Genomic DNA, 22761 nt, shown 5'->3' on the forward strand with positions numbered 1-22761 from the left:
TGATTTTTAGAGAAGCAACAATTAGGTTTATTTGCTTGGGCCAAGAAATATTTTACACACGGTGCTACATTAAAAAAAAAAAAAACATGTTATTGCTTGAGTGTGGAATTCTTTCCAAGGCGAAGCCAGCCTTGGAAACTGCACACACTAAATGGGTGGATGTCACAAAAGGCAACATTCTAGAAGGCAGTCAGAGCTGCCCTTATGCTTATCACTAGTTTCCTATCTTTGATTTCCAGGTTTTGGCTCTTTCAAAGCCATTTTTCGCATTTCTGAAATCAAGAATGGCCTGAGAAATCTCTTCATCTGTGTTCATCACAAACGGACCTAGAGCAGAAAAGAGATGTTCAGAAAGTTCCAGGTGATGAGAACATTTTTTTCTACTGTGAAAACGGTACGTATTTCTGTACTTCTAGAAACAAACTCAGGCATATCTGAACAAGGTTATTTTCACAGCACCGGATCCCTGAGGACTGTAGTACAAGTTTCTTGATTAGGATTGTTTATGATTATAAAGAACAAACTTCAGATAAACAAATGCAATTATATCTCACTCATCCACTCCAGGCTGTCATCAGCAATGACAATGTTTGTATTTGAAACATTCTCAGGTGGAGAATCCCAGGGACGGGGGAGCCTGGTGGGCTTCCGTCTATGGGGTCACACAGAGTCGGACATGACTGAAGTGACTCAGCAGCAGCGGCAGGTTTGGTTCTATTGTAACTATTTTTGTAGTTGTTACTTCTCTTTATCCTCTTTATCTTTTTTATGGAAATATAATAGACACACAACATTATATTAGTTTCAGGTGCACAGTATAATGATTTGATATTTGTATATATTGGGAAATGATTGCTATATTAGGTTACTTAACATCTGTCACCATCCATAGTTACAGAATTTTTTTTCTTGTGAAGAGAACTTTTAAGATTTATTGTTGTTGTCAGTTGTATATAATTGAATTGACTGATATCAAGAACTGAACTGATTTTTTAAAAATGGCAAATCTCGTCACAGTGTTGGTATGTGCACAGTATATGAGGCCATGTCCTTATGTGAGGGGTCCAAGTCATTTCTTAAAATTGGTAGCACCTGACAGACACTAAATTACAAAATTTTCAAGTCAAGAAGACATCACATTTTGGATTCTCCAGGGGTCAGTACACTTAAGCCAGATAGTATATATTTTAGATTTTGTGGGTCAAACCGTGTCTGTCTCAACCACTCAACTCTTCTGTTGAAGCACAAAAGCAGTCATAGACAATATACAAGTGACTAGGGATGGCGTGTTCCAATAAAACTTTATTTACAAAAACATGTAGTGGGCAGATTTGGCCCATGGGTCACAGTTTGTCTAATTCCTAGGTTTGAATTTGGCTTTTGCTAAAGGTGTAGAAGTCCTCTTCTCATCAACCAAGAGGCAAAATGTCTGTCTCTTTCCCTCTCTTCACATACTGTAGGAGCAAAAGGGTATTGTCTTAGACTGTGTCACCTCCAACATCTGTTGGATAAACAGGGCCAGCTCTTATATGGCATTGGCAGTGTCTTGAAAGAAGCTGACAGATTGTGTCCATTCAGTATATCTCTTCCCGAGCATGCAGACGTTTCATCAGGAGCCTTTTACAAAGTGCTTCATCTAAGAGGCTTTTCTCTGAGAAACCCAGATTAAAACATAAGTTAGTACTTAGAGGGAATAACACAGTCAAACTTCTTAATTACTGTTAGCATATCAGCACAGATTTGGGATTCACTTTGGTTTAGCACTTGAGAAGGAAGATTCAATATCACATGCCTTGATGATATTGAGGCCTTTTGAGAGACTGCAAGGTACAGGATGGCAAGAGAAAGGGAAAACAGGTAGCAGGCACCTAAATTCATTCATTTAATGACTTATTTATCCAGCATTTATTGCACACTTATTGAATAATGAACATGGCGCTGGGAGCTAGAGACATAAAGCTGAATGACAGACGCTCTCCCCTCAAGGACCTCAAGTCTATCACACAGACAGATGTGAAAACAAATTATTACAAAGTAGTGTGATAAACAGAATGACAAAAGTATGGAAAATTCAAAGAATTAACACAGAAAGGGGAGGAGGAGGAGCCCAGGACAGAATTCATAAACATGGTGATGTCCAAACAGGCAGACATGGGGCAAAGGTGTTTTCAGGAGCAGCATACGGGAGGCAGTGACAATGGGGCACAGTGCTGGAAGGAAGGCTCGAAGCGGGAAACAAAGGGGGACAGGATCTAATAAGGAGGAAGAGGCCAGACCACTCTGTGTTTTGAACTCGATCTCTCAGAAGACGTTTGGACATAATTCCGCAGGTGATCAGCAATCACCGAAGAGTTAAGTAGACAGCAATGTGATCTGATGTGCAGTTTGGAGAAGACACCTTTGGCATCAGGGTAGAGATGTCTGGCCTGGGAGGCTGAGTTGATGGTGGAATTGTTTAAGGATATCTGAGACACGAGACACAGGACGCTGTGGGTAGAGCAAGGAGCTCAGTTCTGGATATTCTGGCATGAAGGCACTAGAGACAATCAGACAGCTTCCTGGCAGAAGTGCTCGGTACATTGTTGGAAACAGGGTTCTGGAGCTAACGAGAGAAATTTCATCTGGAGATGTGGACTATATCAGGTAGGAAAAGTGAGAGAGCCCGCATATGCAAAATAAGTAATAAATTCTAGAGGGCATCCTGGAAAAGTCAACTTTTTAAAGGATACAGAAAAGAAAGGGAAATGGAACTCAGAAAATGAGAGCAGGTACTGGGCTAAGGAGTGACTTTCTGCACATCACAATTTTGCTAGAGATGGGACTTGTGAAGCACCTCTCTCCTCCCCCAATTCCTTTTCTGTACAAACAGTACACTTCTGGGCTTCCATTTTGACACTTCTCTAGGGTATTCTGCTGTGCTTCTCAAATCATAATGTGCACGTGAATCACCTGGGAATCTTATTAAAATGCAGATTCTGAACCAGAAGATCTGGAATGAGGTCTGAAACTCTGCATTTTTATCTCTCCGGTGATGCTGATGCTGCTGGTTCAAGGACCACACTTTGAGAATCAAGGTAATCACTGGAAGCGTGAGCCCTCCAAAGCCAAGGTAAGGAAGCTCATCTCAAATCCTTAAGAAGAAAACTGAAACCAGAAAGTGCATGTTTTTGTTTTTCTTTTTTGGGGGTGGTAGCGGGGAATGTGTGCATGCTAAGTCACTCAGTCGTGTCCGACGCCTTACAGCCTTATGGACTGTAGCCCACCAGGCTCCTCTGTCCATGGAATTCTCCAGGCAAGGATACTGGAGTGGGTTGCCATGCCCTCCTCCAGGGGATCTTCCCAACTCAGGGATCAAATCTGCATCTCTTACATCTCCTGCATTAGCAAGTGGGTTCTTTACCACTAGTGTCAATTGGGAAGCCCTTTTGGTGGGGGGGGGGGCGGATAGTATATAACTAAATTATTTTTCTGAAATTCAGGTATAACTCACATGCAGCATTATATAAGTTTCCAGTACAACATACTTATTTGGTATTTGCATACATTGGGAAATGATCACAATAAGTCTGCTGCTGCTGCTAAGTCACTTCAGTCGTGTCCGACTCTGTGTGACCCCTTAGACGGAAGCCCACCAGGCTCCCCCATCCCTGGGATTCTCCAGGCAAGAACACTGGAGTGGGTTGCCATTTCCTTCTCCAATGTGTGAAAATGAAAAGTGAAAGTGAAGTCGCTCAGTCGTGTCCGACCCTTAGCGACCCCACGGACTACAGCCTACCAGGCTCCTCCATCCATGGGATTTTCTAGGCAAGAGTACTGGAGTGGCTAGTTATTATCTATTAGCACACACAATAACAGAATTTTTTTCTTAAGATGAGAACTTTTAAGAGCTATTCTCTTAGCAACTGCCAAATATGCAGTACAGTGTTATTGACTATAGTCACCATATTGTACACTATATCCCCCAGAAAGCATGTTTTTTAATACATGTAAGGGTTATGAACAAGAAAATTATTTGCTAGTTATGTATAATCCTATCAAACCTCTTTTAACCTACACATTTCATCTCTTCTCTAATTAAGTCTTTGAACTCCCTCCCTCTACTGTAATAAAAATGGTGTGAGTTTAATTTCTCATTATGGAGAAACTTCCTATAGTGGAGATGCAAAAGACGCACAAGACAAGGGTTTAGGAGACTAGGGTTCAAATCCCAGCTCCACCACTAGCAATTACTTTCTCTCACAGAAGCCACAGGACAGAGAAGGGGCAACCAGGCACAGGGAGAGGCAGAACGCTGGGGGACTGGAACTGAACAGCTCGAGTGTGAATCCAGCTATGTGGCCAACCAACCTCTTAGCAGACAATGCTACCCAAGTATTTGTTATGTAAAGAAGTGGAACATCTGGATTCTGTTTTCCTCATCAACTAGTACTGGTTCCCAAATAGTTAAGAGATGGTTGTGGTGGTCTTCAAACATGCCCAGGTAAAAGGAAATTTTCTGGGTTTGAAAAAGGTAACGAAAGAAAATAAACAAGTAGACTGCTTTGCCTCTCATTAACTGAGATTTCAGGGGCCATCTCTATGTTGTTTGATTAATCTAAGTTTGTGCATGCCAGCACACCCAGTATCCCCAAGTTCCAAGCCTCGGAGAGGATTCATGGGAGGTGAATGGAGGGTGGCTACAGGTGGTCCCACTCCTTTGGCCTGTCACCTATTGTAGTCGAATTCTTGGTTTTCATCACTGATGCAGGGGACATTGCTTAACTTAAAAGATTTCCATCCCACACATTCTTTTCCCACCTAAATTCTAGCTACTATTAATAAAGATGGTGATTCTACTCAATTTGTCTGCAGGCTTCTTCCAGAAGAACAAACTATTTCAGGGCTGTTCAATCAAGATAAAAGAAAATGAGAACCATGAACCTTTGCAGTGGAAATCAGAAGCCTGCAAAATCCAGGTCAAATGCTATGGGCTAGGTGGGATAAAATTAAATGCTTGCCTCTTAAATTACTAATAGAACAAAAATGAATATTTTAAAAATAATCAGTTTTCTTTAAATTTATGACCAGTTGGGTCTTTTTTTTTTTTTTCTGAAATCACTGTGTGTATCATTAGCCAAGGCAAGGTAACATAATGGGATTTTAATGCATGTTAAATTTAATAATTAGGTAAGTGGATGTACACTATGCTTTGTGGCATTCATCTAAATAATAGATTGAGCTCTAGGTGCTTTTAGATGTTCCTCATTTAATCAAACAACGACATTTTGAAGAAATCAAGACAAAGAACTGAAGTGACTATTATGAGTACCTATTTCAGGATTTTCTGCCTCCAAGTACAGTCCTATTTCTACTATACCAGTTATCTCTATTTGTTTTGTTGTATTAAAGTATAGCTTATTTACAATTTTGTGTTAATTTCTGCTGTATAGCAAAGGGATTCAGTGATATATATACACACATACACATATATTCTTTTTTACATTCTTTTCCATCATGGTCTATTATAGAATATCGAATATAGTTTCCTGTGCTATACACTAAGCCCTCGTTGCTTATCTTCTTATGTCTTTATTTATTTATTTGGTTTGGTTGTTTTTTTGTTTTTGTTTTTGGCCACGCTGCATGGCTTGTGGTATTTTAGTTCCGCGACCGGGGGTTGAACGCGAGTCCTCAGCAGTGAAAGTGCAGAGTCCTAACCACTGGCACCAGGGAATTCCCTATATTTTTTTCCAATTAACTAAGATTGATTCAAATATTTTAGAAACTTCCAAAGAAATATTCCTAAGAGGATCCTATTTTTCACTAATAAGACAATCAACTATAAGGACAATATTGAAATCACTGTTATGGGAATTCCCTGGTGGTCCAGTGGTTAGGACTCAGTACGTTCACTGCCATGGACCCAGGTTCAGTCACTGGGAACTAAGATCCCACAAGCTGTGTGGTATAGCCAAAAAGAAAACCAAAGAAATCTATTTTTGGTAAAGATAAAAATGATATTCAACTCCCCAGTAGACCATAAAATCTTTTAAGTTGAAACTCTCTTGACACAACATAAAAAATACTGTTTTTGGTCCCCCCAAAGTTCAAACCTCCATGTCCTACACAGGATGGATACTCAAGAAATGTTTTCCTGAAAAGAAAGAGAGCATGAATATAGAAATAAATACCACGCGCATATTTTCTTTGACAATAGAGAAATGAAACAAAATCCTCAACTTTGTGGATAGAGGACAAAAATCCAGCTGTTCTTCCCAGTGATGCTATAGATGTACTCTGCTTTCAAAGAAATGAAAACCAACCAAGAAAATCGCCATCATTTGTGGCTTACCATGCTGGACAACTGGTTCTTTTAATGGCTCCCCAGCAATTAGGACAAAGTGGCTTCTCTCAGGGTCCTAAAGGCAAGGAAGAAAGCAACAAACATTAAATAGATTTATTTTTGACTATCTGATTAGGAATGGTTTGGAGCTGACTTTCTAGCCAAATGGAAAATGTCCTTAATTCTAAAGATAAATTCCAGAAATATTTTCTGTGCAATGTGCAATAGGGAAATGCTCATTCTTTAAGATGCTTGGTGGCAATCAAAACTCAAGAATACATCCCAACCACCAAAATGATAACCTACTCGAATAAAGGAGAATTTAAACTAAGATTTTTCTTTAATTAGAAACATCTTTATGACAAACTATATAAATAACTTGGCTTATTATAGGGCTTATAATTTCCTACTAAAATTTTAATCTTGAGAATGGAAAATTATTCATGCAAATCCAAAAGGAACATTTTATTACTTTCAACATTACTATTAGTAAAAAATATGCCCCAGAAATACTGCACTAAATGGAACCTTATAAAAACATCCCGGGGACATCTGCTCAGGCAAATTTCTTTCCAAAAGGATACTGTTGTTTTTGTTTAGAATTAAGATGAAGTTTTTTTATCCCTGAAACTGAAAAAAATTAATTATTAAATCCAATATTAGTGTGGATGCAGGGAAAGATACACATTTCTATACATCGTTAGGGAGATTTTCTATACATCATTAGGGTGCTGTAATACTTCCAGAGAGCCCTCCTATTGTTGATGTCTTCTGACACAATCATGCCAGAGAAACCAGCAGAAGAACCTCCCACCACACATGTGATAAGATAAATATGGCCAAATGATTTCTGTGAAAGTCTTAATTTACTCCCTATTTGCTGTCAAAATATACTAATGTGAACTCAGCTAAAAATCAACAGAGTAAGCTATTTAGAGAGAAGAAATAGAGAACCAGATGTAGAGAACAGACCTGTGGACAAAGCAGGAGGAGAGGCTAGGAAAAACTGAGAAACTAGCATTCACATATATACACTATCATGTGTATAACAGATAACTAGTGGGGAGTTGCTATATAACATAGGGAGCCCAGCCTGTGACAACCTAGAGGGGTGGGATGGGGGTCGGGGGGAGGCTCAAGAGGGAGGGGATATATACATACATAATTGTGACTGATTTGTGATGATGTAAGGTAAAGACCAAGAAGAAGAAATGCAAAAATGCTAAATGGTTGTCTGAGGAGGCCTTACAAATAGCTGAGAAAAGAAGAGAAGCAAAAGGCAAAGGAGAAAAGGAAAGATATATCCATCTGAATGCAGAGTTACAAAGAACGGCAAAGAGCGATAAGAAAGCCTTCCTAAGTGATCAATGCAAAGAAATAAAGGAACACAATAGAATGGGAAAGACTAGAGATCTCTTCAAGAAAATTAGAGATACCAAGGGAACACTTCATGCAAAGATGGGCTTGATAAAGGACAGAAATGGTATGGACCTAACAGAAGCAGAAGATACTAAGAAGAGGTGGCAAGAATACACAGAAGAACTGTACAAAAAAGATCTTCACGACCAAGATAGTCATGATGCTGTGATCACTCACCTAGAGCCAGACATCCTGGAATGTGAAGTCAAGTGGGCCTTAGAAAGCATCACTATGAACAAAGCTAGTGGAGGTGATGGAATTCCAGTGGAGCTATTTCAAATCCTGAAAGATGATGCCGTGAAAGTGCTGCACTCAATATGTCAGCAAATTTGGAAAACTCAGCAGTGGCCACAGGACTGGAAAAGGTCAGTTTTCATTCCAATCCCAAAGAAAGGCAATGCCAAAGAATGCTCACACTACCGCACAATTGCATTCATCTCACACGCTAGTAACATAATGCTCAAAATTCTCAAGACAGGCTTCAACATTACATGAACCGAGAATTTCCAGATGTTCAAGCTGGATTTAGAAAAGGCAGAGGAACCAGAGATCAAATTGCCAGCATCCATTGGATCATAGAAAAAGCAACAGAATTCCTGAAAAACATCTACTTCTGCTTTATTGACTATGCTAAAGCCTTTGTATGGATCACAACAAACTGCAGAAAATTCTGAGATGGGAATACCAGACCACCTTACCTGCCTCCTGAGAAACCTGTATGCAGGTCAAGAAGCAACAGTTAGAACTGGACATGGAACAACAGACTGGGTCAAAATTTGGAAAGGAGTATGTCAAGGCTGTATATTGTCACCCTGCTTATTTAACTTGTATGCAGAGTACATCATGAGAAATGCTGGGATGGATTAAACACAAGCTGGAATCAAGATTGAAAGGAGAAATATCAATAACCTCAGATATGCAGATGACAACACCCTTATGGCAGAAAGCGAAGAACTAAAGAGCCTCATGATGAAAGTGAAAGAAGAGAGTGAAAAAGCTGGCTTAAAACTCAACATTCAAAAAACTAAGATCCTGGCATCCAGTCCCATCACTTCATGGCAAATAGATGGGGAAATAATGGACTTTATTTTCTTGGGCTCCAAAATCACTGCAGGTGGTGACTGAAGCCATGAAATTAAAAGATGGCTTGCTCCCTAGAAGAAAAGCTATGACAAACCTAGACAGCATATTAAAAAGCAGAGACATTACTTCACCAACAAAGGCCTGACTAGTCAAGTGTTAGTCGGGCTTTCCTGGTGGCTCAGTTAGTAAAGAATCTGCCTGCAACACAGGAGACCTAGGTTTGATCCCTGGGTCGGGAAGATCCCCTGGAGAAGGAAATGGTAACCCACTCCAATATTCTTAAAGCTATGGTTTTTCTAGTAGTCATGTATGGATGCAAGAAGTGGACCATAAAGAAAGCTGAGTGCCAAAGAATTGATGCTTTTGAACTGTGGTGTTGGAGAAGACTCTTGAGAGTTCATTGGACTGCAAGGAGATCAACCAGTCCATCCATGAACTGTGGTGCTAGAGAAGACTCTTGAGAGTCCATTGGACTGCAAGGAGATCCAACCAGTCCATTCTAAAGGAGATCAGTCCTGGCTGTTCATTGGAAGGGCTGATGCTAAAACTGAAACTCCAATACTTTGGCCACCTCATGCTATGAGCTGACTCACTGGAAAAGACTCTAATGCTGGGAGAGATTGGGGGCAGGAGGAGAAGGGGACAGAGAATGAGATGGCTGGATGGTATCACCGACTCGATGGACATGAGTTTGAGTGAACTCCGGGAGTTGGTGATGGACAGGGCGTGCTGTGATTCATGGGGTCGCAGAGAGTCGGACACGACTGAGCGACTGAACTGAACTGAACTGAAGGCAGAGGCCACTGTAACATTGTAAAGCAATATCCTCCAAACAAAATTGAAAATTCAATGACATTTGACAGAAAAGTAAATGACATTTTGGGGAGTGAAGTAAATGTCCTTTGCCTTTTAAAAACAGATATATGGCAAGTAATTGAAACTGTTATATTTTAGGAGGTTAAAAAAAAACCCACTGCATACTGGGGCATATTTCAAGCATGCAATAAAGAAGTCCTGAGTCAAGAGTTTAAAAACAAAAGACTAAACTAAAAAGGCTTCAGCTAATTCAAATTTCAAAAATAGATGTCATAAAACCCATCTTCCAGAGATTAGTGTTTTAACCTCAGCAGAGACCCTCATTCAATTCCCACTTACTCTGACACTGTATACAATGTTAATAGTTAGGCTTTGTGGTCATCAGATCCATGAGAGTCAAAGCTAGAAGACAGGAAAGCACCACTATACAGCAGTACAAGGAAATGGATAGCTTAACATCAATTATGGAAATTAAAAACAAACCAAAAAAAAAAAAACTATGAAAAACAGACATAGAAGCTTAAAAACTAGTCTAGGACCACTTACTGTAGGAGCCATCATCATACTTTATAGCTCAGGATAGTAATCAATATTTTTACATGCTGATGACCCAAGGTTATGAATAAGTTAAATTGTGTATAGTATTATGCAGTAGCCCAAGAGTCCACAAGAAAGGGGAAGGTTTCTTATTCAACTTAAATGTTTTCTTATTCAATGTCATGTTTAAGTGACTAAAAAATTCAACTTTAAAAAAAGCATGCAGTTATCCAAAAAGATTTATTCACTAAGGGCTTTGGAGGGTTGAAATTTCAGTGTGAATCAAATGACACATTCAAGAAAAGTATCTTATAAATAGTTTTGATCACTGGTATTACATCATTTATACTTTAATCTGAAGGAGGGTATCACTAAAAACTGTTTTGACGTGTTTGTTTTTAGAGGAGATAAGCACTTGACTTCTAGGTTCAGGAAACAGGGGAAAAAGGATCAGGGGTCATAAGAAAAAAGGAAAGAAAAGGCCAACCTCCTTGTGTCACGGGTTTATGACTCCTCAGAGTGTAAGTTTCTTAATTCAGATACGTCTTTTGTGAGTGACAAATGTGTCCTACAGTTTACACAGTTTGGAATAATAACAAAGTGCTCAAAATTCAAGTTTTGCCCCTTTTGACATTAGTCAAATCAAATGATGACTTTCATTTATAAGTCAGACAGTAGGATAAAAGGACACTAGTGTTTGGTCTGAAATGAAAAATGATCCAACTGCTGGGTGTTGAGTTGTCTGGGTATTGGGCTTTCCATTTCAGAAAGCAGCAGGCTGGTCCAAGCTCCCCTGAATTACTTTTTCACAAAATTAACCTATGCATGGACCCTTGTCCTCTAACCTAAGCCAGATGTTTTGGGTCTTTTTATTTTTCCTTAAGTGCATCCTTTTTCTTCCCTTTACCTAACCTTCTTTGGTGAAAACTGATGATCTTTCTGAATTTTCACTAGAGTGCTCTTGTGGCTGCAAGTCCCAATTGCTGCTATCTTGAAAAGTTCTCGTCTATGGCAAGGCAACCTTGGATACAATATCAAATGAGAAGACTGGTCAAAGCAAGGAGAAGGAAAGACCTATGGAAGATCATGAGTCCCTGTGTGGATCTAAGTCAGTGCCCTATTGGGGTCTGACGAAAAGACTCTCATACAAAGGTAACAGAAGTCCACCTACTGCTTCATGGGTAGCTGCCCCAACCTACCGCATGATTTTTGGGGGTCCAGAACAGGTCTTTCACTTTGGCACACCTTCTCAGAGTTTAGTTTTGAGTCAGGACCTTCTGGGTTTATGTAACAATTCACTTTTACAAAATGCTCTGTTATTCCATAAAAATTGCCAAGATATGTCTTGAGTTCCACTGATACTGACAAGACTGATCGAAGCCCAGATGAAGCCCTAAGATTCATCTAAGATGGTGATAACTTCTACACTGTGAATGTGCATTCAGAGTTTGTTTGATTGATCAGAAATATTCAATACAAAGCTTGAGATGGCTCTTGGACTCTGAGAATGAATCTAAAGGCATGCTTTTGCTTCAGGAATATTTATTATAGTGAAATATTACCTGAAAAACATTACCTGAAAGTGAGATTTAACAGGACTTGATCGCATGCAATTATTCTTACTTGATTTCATTGTTTATACTTCTTAGGTCAAGTGAAAGTGAAAACAATGAACTGTTACCAGTTTTTGAAGACTAATGGTTTATTTTACTATGAATTTTTATACATCAGCAAAAAGTTGTCTCTAACTTTAAACGGTACTCTTTAACTGGCACCATTCACGGGGAATACATTAAATTAATACAGATTAACATTTAATTTGGAGAAGGCAATGGCAAGCCACTCCAGTACTCTCGCCTAGAAAATCCCACGGATGGAGGAGCCTGGTAGGCTGCAGTCCGTGGGATCGCTAAGGGTCGGACACGACTGAGTGACTTCACTTTCACTTTTCACTTTCACACATTGGAGAAGGAAATGGCAACCCACTCCAGTGTTCTTGCCTGGAGAATCCCAGGGACGGGGGAGCCTGGTGGGCTTCCGTCTAAGGGGTCACACAGAGTCGGACACGACTGAAGTGACTCAGCAGCAGCAGCAGCAGCAACATTTAATTAAAATAAAAATTGAAAGACAAATTTGTTAAAGAGTACCATTACTCTCAAGTATTGTTTCAATGGCAGTCAAAGAGGAATTGATTGTCTACATTGACAAACTACAAGTAAGTCTGTTAACCCACAAGGCTTAAGATTTTCTCAATAGAACACTAGTACAAACATGAGTTTAAAGGTGAGACCAAGCCTTCACATCAAATCCATGTGCTCCTGATTAGGGAGCCATCTCTGCAGCCAGGATACTAACTGTGGTACCTTGCTGCCAAAGCAGCACAGGGAGCCTGAATGCTCAGAACACAGGCTGTTCCAGGGTGGCCATTCCAGTCCAGGCTTAAACGTCCAGAGTAGCCCGGGTTTGAGCTCCATCTCTAAGAACAACATAAAAGTTAAGGCCATTTTGAAGTCAATGCTGGGGTTTGGGCTTCTTCTCAGAAGTCAAGGAGTCTGGCTTAACAACTTTTCAGTATACACCAAGCCCCCTGCAGTTGCCTCCCCTCCTGGAAGACTTTAGGGTACAGTCTAAAAGATAATCCACACTCTGAGTGAAAAAGACAGAGTTCCCTGTGGCCTAAAATGTGCTGGTCCAAGATGTGGTCTACATCAACTCTTCCCTGCCCTCCTCACCTGCCCAAGGACTGGCCATTCGGGAGAAACCCACCCAGACGCCTGGGCCACCAGGGAGACAGGCATGAGGGTGAAGACACAGAATTAGAGGCAGAAGAAGAGCAGGAAGAGCAAAACAGAGGAAATCCAGGGACTACCTATCAGCACCTCATTCCTGCCCACAACTCCATGCACGGGGGAACAGCGGAGAACCGCCAAGGCACAGGTCATTCTTTCATCCTCAGGCTACGCCTAGGCCTGAGTGAAGACACCTCTGGCCTGGACCCCAATTGAATAAGAGTCCTTTGAGGCCTTTTTCTAGCTGCATAAAAATATGTGTCCTAAACCTGAGGGCCTAAGGGATGAATCCTCATTAAGTAACATGTATGCGGCATGACCACCTGTCACATCAAGTGTTTAGGTCAGTGAACTTTCCAGCTATCATCACTGGACACCCACTGTGTACTAGATCAGGGATAAGCAAAGCTGTCCTTGTAAAGAGCCAGAGAGTAAAGATTTCAGGCTTTGTGGGCCCCCCAGTCTCTGTCACAACCACTTGCCTGTGGTATGAAAGCATCTACAGACAAATGGAAATGAATGGGTGTGACTGGGATTCAATGAAACTTTAGGAAAAGTTTGCATCTGGTCTACTGGGAATAAATTACTGATCCCCATGCTATTATGTCTTGACCTGCATAATCACACATAGTCTGACAGCCCCGTGCGGCTGGCATCATTATTTCAAATCTGCAGACAAAAAAACTTATTAAAGCCCAGGGAGGGTGAGAACAGTGTCCAAAGTCACATCGCTAATGAGTGGCAAAGCCAAGATTCACACCATCACAGGCTCTTCCTGTGGTGTCTAAGGGGGACTTTCTACTCTTCCTGGATGTAAGTGATACACGCTCATGTAAAGGCTAATTTTTGGAACTAAGAGCTCTTCCTAATGTCCTGATGGCTCAAGCTACACTTACATACAGTCAAAATTACAGAAGGGCATGTAAAAGAACGATGCCCCTGGGTCATGGAACTGATGGCTTCAGCTGACTCTTTTCCATCCCACTGCCTCCCTATTTCTGGCTGCCTCACATCTTCATTCTGCTATTCTGCTTCAGCTTCCAAATCCTGATCACCTGCAGTGTGCCCTGTGCTCCATCACAGGGAGGCCTGAGGCTGTCAAGTTAAACCAGGTAATGTTACACACTAACGTGGTGTCAGGAGGGTCTCTGGCTTATATATAGCTTCCATGCCTCTTTCGTGCATTGGGTAGAAACAAACGAAATCGCCATTTTTGTAGGTCAGACATGGCAGTTTCAGACAGTTTAACCTAATAACAGTGAGCACAGACCTTGAGATACGCATTTCCTCTAGAGCTCACGGGCCTCTGCTTCCCTTTACTTCACTGCTCCTGCAAGTGCCACAGAGAATTAAAGGAGCAATAGGGGAGCAGTCAGCAAAGGCAGCCTTCCTCACACCCACTGAATTCTACCATGCCAGGGTCGGAGGGCTGGCGGTCAGTCAGATGGCCTCTCTGCCAGTCACCTGCAATGCTGACACAGTTTTAATCCCTACTTTTCAAAATTCAACTTTGCAGGAGCTTTTGCACAACTGTCTCCTCAATTTTCCTTATTAGAATGGCACAAAGCAGCCATATGGGCCTCGTAGGTTCACAAGATGACTTGTGAGTGACTTGTCCAAAGGAATAAAAGAAGGAACATGAGGAAGAAATCTGTCAACAAAGATTAAAAATATTTTCAATCAGAAACTTTACTTACAAAGCAAGGATTCAACACAAAAGGACTATGAGATAAAGCATATATTCTTTTCAGTTTGACATGGGGCCGAATTTCAAAGGGCTCCATGGGACTATGTATGGAGATCTACATTTATACCCCTAGAGTGCTGATCTATTTTCACTTATGCTAAAGATAAAAATCAATCAAGTGTATAAAGAAAGAAAAAGTAAGAGACAAGGAGAGCTGTTGCGTCAGATTCAAATTTCCAGGGGTAAACAATTTGGACTTTTGATGATCCCTAAAGATGAGGAATCGGTATAATACCTTAAAATAAACCACTAGAAATAACTGAAGTTAATGAAACTGGTTGATAAACTTGTGGCACAGTTTCTTTCCCTGAGGAAGAGAAAAAATTATCCAGGTACACAGGAGATTTGGGCATTATTTTGGAAACTGGAAACTAGTAGAAAGTACAAGTTAAAAAGATTAAAGCAATTTAAGTGTCCATCAACAGATTAATGAATAAAGACAATGTGGTACATATATACAATGCAATATTACTCAGCCATAAAAAATGGAAGTTTGCTATTTGTATCAACATGGATGGACTTAGACAGCATTATGTTAATTGACGTAAGTCAGACAGAGAGAGATACTATATGATAATACTTAATGTAGAATCTTAAAAATACAATCAACTAGTGAATATAACAAAAAAAGCAGACTCACAGATACAGAAAACAACTAGTGGTCACCAGGGATAGGGGAGGGGTAATATAGGGATGAGGGATTAGGAGATACAAACCATTGGGTGTGTTCTTGAGATAGGCTCAAGAATGTAGTGTACAATATGGGGAATATAGCCAAAATTTTATAATAACTTAATGGAAAGTAACCTTTAAAATTACACTAGAATTTTTTAAAACAAAAAAAATTTTTGAAAAAGGAAATATTTTTAATTCTACCTTGTTCTCCACGTGGACACTGTCACCTTCTCCCAGCACGGCTGTGTGATGAGGTTCTATTTTTTGCTGTGCATCATCAGGTCCTATAAAAAAGATGACCCACTTAATTTAGTCCTCATGATGGTACATTTCTCATATGATTACAAATTTGGTTAACTACATGGCATCACAATATTAATTCCAAGTTCAGAAATAACAGACATAGGAATCTCCTTAAATCTCTTGGTTGATGGTATTTGCAATTATTAAAGTCCAAAACTGGCTTGTTTCCCAATGTAGAAAAGGAGATGAATCCTATATTGTGTTTCTACTTACACTTTTAATGTTACGCCTAATAGCTTAATTAATAAGCAAAGTCCTTGGCATCATATGCTAATGAGAGTGTTTCCTTGGGTCAATTATAAACCGAAGATTTTTTTCTTTTTTAAATTATGAAAATATAATAACACATTTACAAATACAGAACAAAGTTACGTGTGTGTGTGTGTTAGTCGCTTAGTCATGTCTGACTCTTTGCAATCCCATAAACTGTAGTCCGCCAGGCTTCTCTGTCCATGGAATTTTCCAGGCAAGAATGCTGGAATAGGTTACCATTTCCTCCTCCAAGGGATCTTCCCGACCCAGGGATTGAACCTGCATCTTCTAGGTCTCCCTCACCGGCAGGCACATTCTTTACCACTGAGGCACCTGGGAAGCCCAGCAAGTTCAGGTATATTTCCATCCCTTCTATATTGAAGCTCACAGATGAAATATACAAAATGCAATTGTGTGTTAAAGGCAATAAGAAAGGGAAAAACAAAGTTCAATGAGAGAATAGGGACTGTAGAATTATGCAGGATCAGATAGACCAACAGAAGGCAAAACAAGGATGAAGGGCCTTCTAGAGAAGAGGATAGACTGTGAGGGGCTGGGAATATGCAGGGCATGCCTGGGGGAATGGGGAATCTTCTATCATTTCTGGAACATTCTTTTGGGAGGAATGATGGCAATGAAGACTGGCTTCAGATCAAGGAAATATACTCTGAGGAAAGGATATGTGTTTGAAATGGTTAGATCTGTGTTTTGGAGAAATAATTGAAAGCAGAGCACAGAATAAATTGGAGGAGGCAAGACTGAATGAGCTGTTAGGAGTTTATTCTAACAGTCTAACTGGAAATGAATTCCAGTCTGATCTTGGAGAGTGAACAGAGAAAAACGGGTGGGTTTGAGAGGTAGGGATGAGAAAGACATGTGCATGGACAACAGAGGGAAGATTTCAAGCATGCTGTCTGGGGGACCCACCTACATGACATTCTGGGCTATAAATAAAGGCATTCACCTGACATGATAGAGCTATAGCTGAATAATCAAGGTGGAAGTGCTTATTTAAGTGAAAACAAGAGCTTGAGGAATTACCATATAAACAGAAACATTATTTGTGAATTTTGTGAATACTGGCTAGAGTTCAACAATAGCCATATTTTCTAGAGAAGTCCTCCCTTTTACCTCCACTTTGGAGATAACCTATATGAAGCAGAAAGGTTCACTGTGATGCTGGCAAATATGAAAGAGGATTCTAAGAGAGGCCTTCTTAACCCAGAGTCAATGTATTCCCAAGGGGTCCCTGGAGAGAATTCAAAGCAGTCACGGGCTTGCATGGGAAACAAATGACATCTTTACTTTCACAAACACCTACCTGAAATGTGGCCTTTCTTTCAGTGATGAATGTAGCCCCCCCAAAAAAATCATAGCCGTATTAGCTGGACCAATGACTTTGTCTCCAGTAGAAATTATAGATATTTTCTTACCTCACTAGCATTGCAGAGATCTAAAAATCCATTTATGTTAATCACTACTTAACCTAATTTAAATCTGCTTCTGGATGTCATTACAAATGTCATCAGAGAAGCATACATGGAACTATATCATAGACTTGTTCTTTGAGCCATTTAATGACTTCATTGAATTAAAAAAAAAAACATGGTTCAGAGGTGGGGCTTTGGCAAATCTCAAAAGGATTCATGGAACAAAAAAGTTTAAGAATCTCTGTCTCAATCTGCCTGCCAATGCAGGGGACACAGGTTCGATCCCTGGTCCAGGAAGATCCCACATGAGGCAACTAACTCCAAGCACCATGACCACTGAAGCCCGCACTCTAGAGTCCCTGAGCTGCAACTACTGAAGCCCCTGCACCTAGAGCCCACGCTCCACAACAGGCAAAGTCACTGCAATGAGAAGCCTGAGCATCTCAATGAAGAGAAGCTCCAGCTCGCCATAACTAGAGAAAGCCAACTCGCAGCAATGAAGACCCAGCGCAGCCAAAAACTGAAAAGAAAAGAACTTCTGTCTCAGAGGCAGTGGTGTGCTAGTTAATGTTTACCAACTGGCTTTCAAGGACAAGGGGAAGAACCAACCTGATGTGTGTAAATGCTCCTACTGTGACCAGTTTCAAGCTACCAATCTGAGGTCAGGGAAGATGTACACAACCAAATCCTGTGAGCTGCCAAGAGCCAGCCCCATCATATCACTAAAGGCTTCTTCTCCACCAAAGATTTAGGTTAACAGTTGTCATAGCAGTGAATGATAAACTCCATTGATTTTCTACTCATGCAAGGATGTGGCAATAAAAGAGACATCTCGGAGTCTAAGAATAATCTCATTTAGAGAAGGGTAATACTTTTCACTGTGATAATGGAACAGCCTTTTATTAAGTGTGCTGTACTGAGATTCTCTGTGAGCAATGAACCATGTTGTTATCTTCAACAAATTCGTATGTAACACCCATTACCCATATGGTCTGCCCCTAGCCCCTAATTTTATCATGTAGGATGTTTTATGATAGAGAGACCAAAACAGTTTATAAAGCCCCTTTCGCTATGTTTTAATGGAATGAGCTGGCAAGAGACAGCTTTCAAAAAAATGCTGAACTGGGATTTCTCTGCACCTCCTATCAGGGTAGCTTGCTTGACTGCAGTTCATTGGTCTGTAACAAAATCTTAATTTAGAAACAGACAGTTCATATTTCCCTAAGAGTGTTCATTCTAATTTTATACCAAATGCAATTCTGCCATTCTACTTGATGATCTAGGAGAGGAATCACAGTGTTGATTTTGAAGAGGTTATTTGAAATGTTCCACCATAAGGCAAACCTTTCTTATAGACACTAGAAGGTTGGGTTTTTCAGATTAATCATTCTAAATGTACCTTAGCTTCTGTATTATTTTATGAAATGTTTAAAACAGGATCACAGAAAGCAAAGACTGATTGTATCTTCGTGTCATTTCTATGCTGTTTCATCCACCTGGTTATCTCCTGAACCTAAAATAAGTCTCAAAGAAAATACATTCTATTGGTTCTGACTACTTTCAATTATAAATCAGGCCAAATCAGATAATAAATAGTTTCCATTGCGAAGCTTCGCCAAGAATGTTAAATCTAATAGTGCAGTTAAGGAAAATTTAATGGAAAACAATTGAATTGCAAATATTTTTGTTTGCCTTAACAGTCATGAAAGGGCAAAATACTTTCAAACATACTTTAAAGTCAGTGTGTGAATAACTGCTGTGAAACTTCTCCCCATACACCAGATTTCCTTTTTCTTTTCTTTACAAAAACTGCTATCCCATTTACTCTCTGATCCATACATTCTGGTACTTCTATCACAGATTTTGGTATCATCAATTTTATATGCCAATACTTCAAGCTGTAAATGTGAATCCATCTGCCAATTTTTATAAACTAGATTGTATTGAAGCATACCCATAATGCACCACTGAAATCCTGCTAGATTATCAGCTTCCCCCAATCTTTTACTGTCATCTCTGCCATACTAACTCAAGGGGTTTTCTTTAACAATTCACTTTTACAAAGCATTTGACTTTAGTTGCTCTAGAAATATGAACTCTTTTCACACTTATTTTGTTAATTTAAATATCATTCAATTAAATCGCATAACTGCAATCACTGGTACAACTGGCATAAACCGATTAGAAAACACTGCCTTCAGGTGTCTCAGAATCACACCTGCCCTTTATTGAGATTCATGGGCTGTGTCGAACTTTTTCATACCCTCCAGAACCAAAAGCAAAGGGCAGAGCACATAGTGAACATGAATTACTACTTATTTAAATAACTGTGAAACATTTTACTACCCACATAAACCAGTTAGTTGTCATCTCAATAACCACAAACAAATATTTTTAGATTTCTAAATATATTTTCTAAGTCTCAACAGTATACCTGATACTTCTTCTAGAGGACTGGCATCCAAGCTGACAAACTGTCCCAAGCTTCAGGCACACAGGATATTAACTCCTCTACCATGTTGATCTCTGCGTTAATGTGTAATGTCATTTTCATTTCAGCTGCAGGGAAGAGGTTCAGTACTTGTATCCTAGGGATCTGCTGGTTTTCTGATCATGTTGTTTTAATTTTTTTAAAAATAATATACCACAGAAGATTTCAGCTGAGGGCTGGTTAAAATACTTGTTGACTCAGTAACAGACTAATATCAAAGGTCTCTCTCCTGCACCATTTTTAAAGCTACTATTCAACAGTCAGCCTGGAAGACTTGAAAAGAACACAATGTATCAAAAAATAAGAAGATCCCAGAAAATCATAAAACATTTCAAATATACTCTTAAATAAGGAAGTACTAATTCTATTTGTGTTATTTTAGGTCTGCTAATTCCATCACTTCTTCAGGGTGTTGTGTGAAAGTTGCTCAGTCGTATCCGACTCTTTGTGACCCCATGTGCGTAGCCTTTCCCTTCTCCAGGGCATCTTTCCAACCCAGGGATCGAACCCAGGTATCCTGCATTGCAGGAGGATTCTTTACCAGCTGAGCCACAAGGGAAGCCCAAGAATGCTCGAGTGGGTAGCCTATCCCTTCTCCACTGGATCTTCCTGATCCAGGAATCAAACTGGGGTCTCCTGCATTGCAGGCAGATTCTTTATCAACTGAGCTATCAGGGAAGCCTCAGAGTATTAGCGGGCAATTATATGGCTTCATCCGGAGGAGGAAATGGCAACCCACCCCCAGTATTCTTGCCTAAAGAATCCCATGGATGGAGGAGCCTGGTGGGCTGCCGTTGATTGGGTCGCACAGAGTCAGACATGACTGAAGCGACTTAGCATGCATCCATGCATTGGAGAAGGAAATGGCAACCCACTCCAGTGTTCTTGCCTGGAGAATCCCAGGGACAGGGGAGCCTGGTGGGCTGCTGTCTTTGGGGTCACACAGAGTCAGACACGACTGAAGCGACTTAGCAGCAGCAGCATATGGCTTCACCATACTCACCATGAACTTCACTTTTTAAATTTGTTTGAAAAGTTATTGATTTATTTGTGGCTGCTCTGAGTCTTTGTTGCTGCCCACGGGCTTCCTTTAGCTGCAGCCAGCAGGGCTACTCTAGTTGCGGTATGCGGGCTTCTCATTGTGGCAGCTCCTTGTTGCAGAGCTCAGGCTCTCGGCTCAAGCGCTTCAGTAATTGTAGCACATAGGCTCAGTGGCTGTGGCTCTTGGGCTCTAGAGTATCACCTCAGTAGTTGTGGCATGTGGGCTTATTGCCCCACGGCATGTGGAATCTTCCCAGATCAGGGAGAGAACCCATGTCCCCTGCATTGGCAGGTGGATTCTTAACCACTGGACCACCAGGGAAGTACTCACTATGAACTTAAAAATACCTAGACGTCCACTGACAGAAGAACAGATAAGAAATTGTGGTACATATATACAGTGGAATCTTACTTAGCCATAAAATGAATGAAATTGGGTCATTTATAGTGATGTGAATGAACCTAGACTCTGTCATACAAAGTGAAGTAAGTCAGAAAAAGAAATATGTAATCTAGAAAAATGGTACTGATAAACCTATTTGCAGGGCAGGAATAGAGACAGAAACATAGAAAACAGACTCGTGGACACAGGGGGATGGAGAGGTTGGCACAACTTGAGAGAGTAACACTGACATATATAGACTATCATGCATAAAATAGATAGCCAGTGGGAAGCTGCTGTATAATGAAGGGACCTCAGCTTGGTGCTCTCTGATGACCTGAAGAGGTGGGATTGGGAGGTGGAGAGGGATACATGTATACATATAGCTGATTCATTTTGTTGTACAGCAGAAACTAACACAACAGTGTAAAGCAATTATCCTCTAATTAAAAATAAAATACTCAAGAAAAAGAATCTAACTTAGACAACTAGTTAATGTCCAGCATTTTCTATCGTTCAAACTCCATCTGTTCTCAAACTAAATTTACTGATGTCCATCTTTTAAGTACTTCCTGTATCAATTAATATTTTTAATAGTCCTCTTAAATCTCCATCTATGGAATTCCCCAGACTACTTTCTCCAGCCAAACTGCAGTCTATATATTCCAGCCCCATACGTTAAGTACATATTTATAACATCTATTCCAATAGAATGGAGGTACCTGACATCTTGAAAAAGACAATTACTTGCTTATCAGTTCCTGCCATCTGTGGTTGGCTGGTGCCATCCTGGTTTTATAGTCAAGATAAAATTGAGGCAATAAAGTCAGAGAGCAGTTTCGGGATTCTCTCTAGATTTTATAGGTCAGTACACATTATTTCTGCTTTGTTGTTTCTTTTTCTCTAGTGATTTGTTCTTGCCCTTTTGTTTTTCTCATTACCATCTCCATTCAGGGGAGGAAGGGATGAAGGGAAGGAGATAAAATTTAAATGAGGTCATCTGGCCAGTTCCTCATTGGCTGAAGCAGACTCCCAGGAGGGCAGTTTCATGCGCTACATTCTCTCCATGGTCCCCATTACCCTGGACAGATGCAAGTTTGCTCCAGCACTACAGACTGTGACCCCATTTCCTGCCAGATGTTTTGCACTTGTGGCTCATGGTCATGAGAGGTGACAGGGCCAATGAGTAGAGATGACTCAGGAAAATCCTGCCTCATCTCGAGAAAAACAAGTGGGTGTGTGTAAGTCTTTCTTATCCCTCAAACCACTGAACTCTTTTCACTTGTTAAACTCTTGGACTAAAGGTCAGTCAGGAAACAAGGTTGTACCGACTGGCTGAAATAGGTTTTGAAGATTATCTGTTCATCTTTCTCCCCTTCAACCTCTACAGTGCCATTTAAACTGAACGGATTCAGAGCCTCTCCAAGATGTGCCACTTTGGTATGTGGATTGTTTTCAGCTGAAGACAATCAAG

The 22761-nt window shown here is 40.3% G+C and overlaps 1 protein-coding gene across 5 annotated transcripts in view; it reads right to left on the reverse strand.

Moving 5' to 3' along the window:
* Nucleotides 1-33: 33 nt before the first annotated feature.
* PIR (pirin) overlaps nucleotides 34-22761 on the reverse strand; it is a 151734-nt gene continuing 129006 nt past the window's right edge. The window contains exons 7-9 of one of the 5 annotated variants that reach the window (XM_055438187.2): nucleotides 15590-15672; nucleotides 6332-6398; nucleotides 34-327 (exon numbers count right to left, since the gene is read on the reverse strand). In XM_055438187.2, coding sequence (XP_055294162.1) covers nucleotides 215-327; nucleotides 6332-6398; nucleotides 15590-15672 — 263 coding nt within the window. In that variant the 3' untranslated portion in view covers nucleotides 34-214. The other 4 variants (XM_055438185.2, XM_055438182.2, XM_055438186.2 and 1 more) reach the window with 4 other exon arrangements.

The sequence above is a fragment of the Moschus berezovskii genome, chromosome X, assembly GCF_049115385.1.
Source record: "Moschus berezovskii isolate FMDL1 chromosome X, NW_MosBer_1.0, whole genome shotgun sequence".
Classification (NCBI taxonomy): Eukaryota; Metazoa; Chordata; class Mammalia; order Artiodactyla; family Moschidae; genus Moschus; species Moschus berezovskii.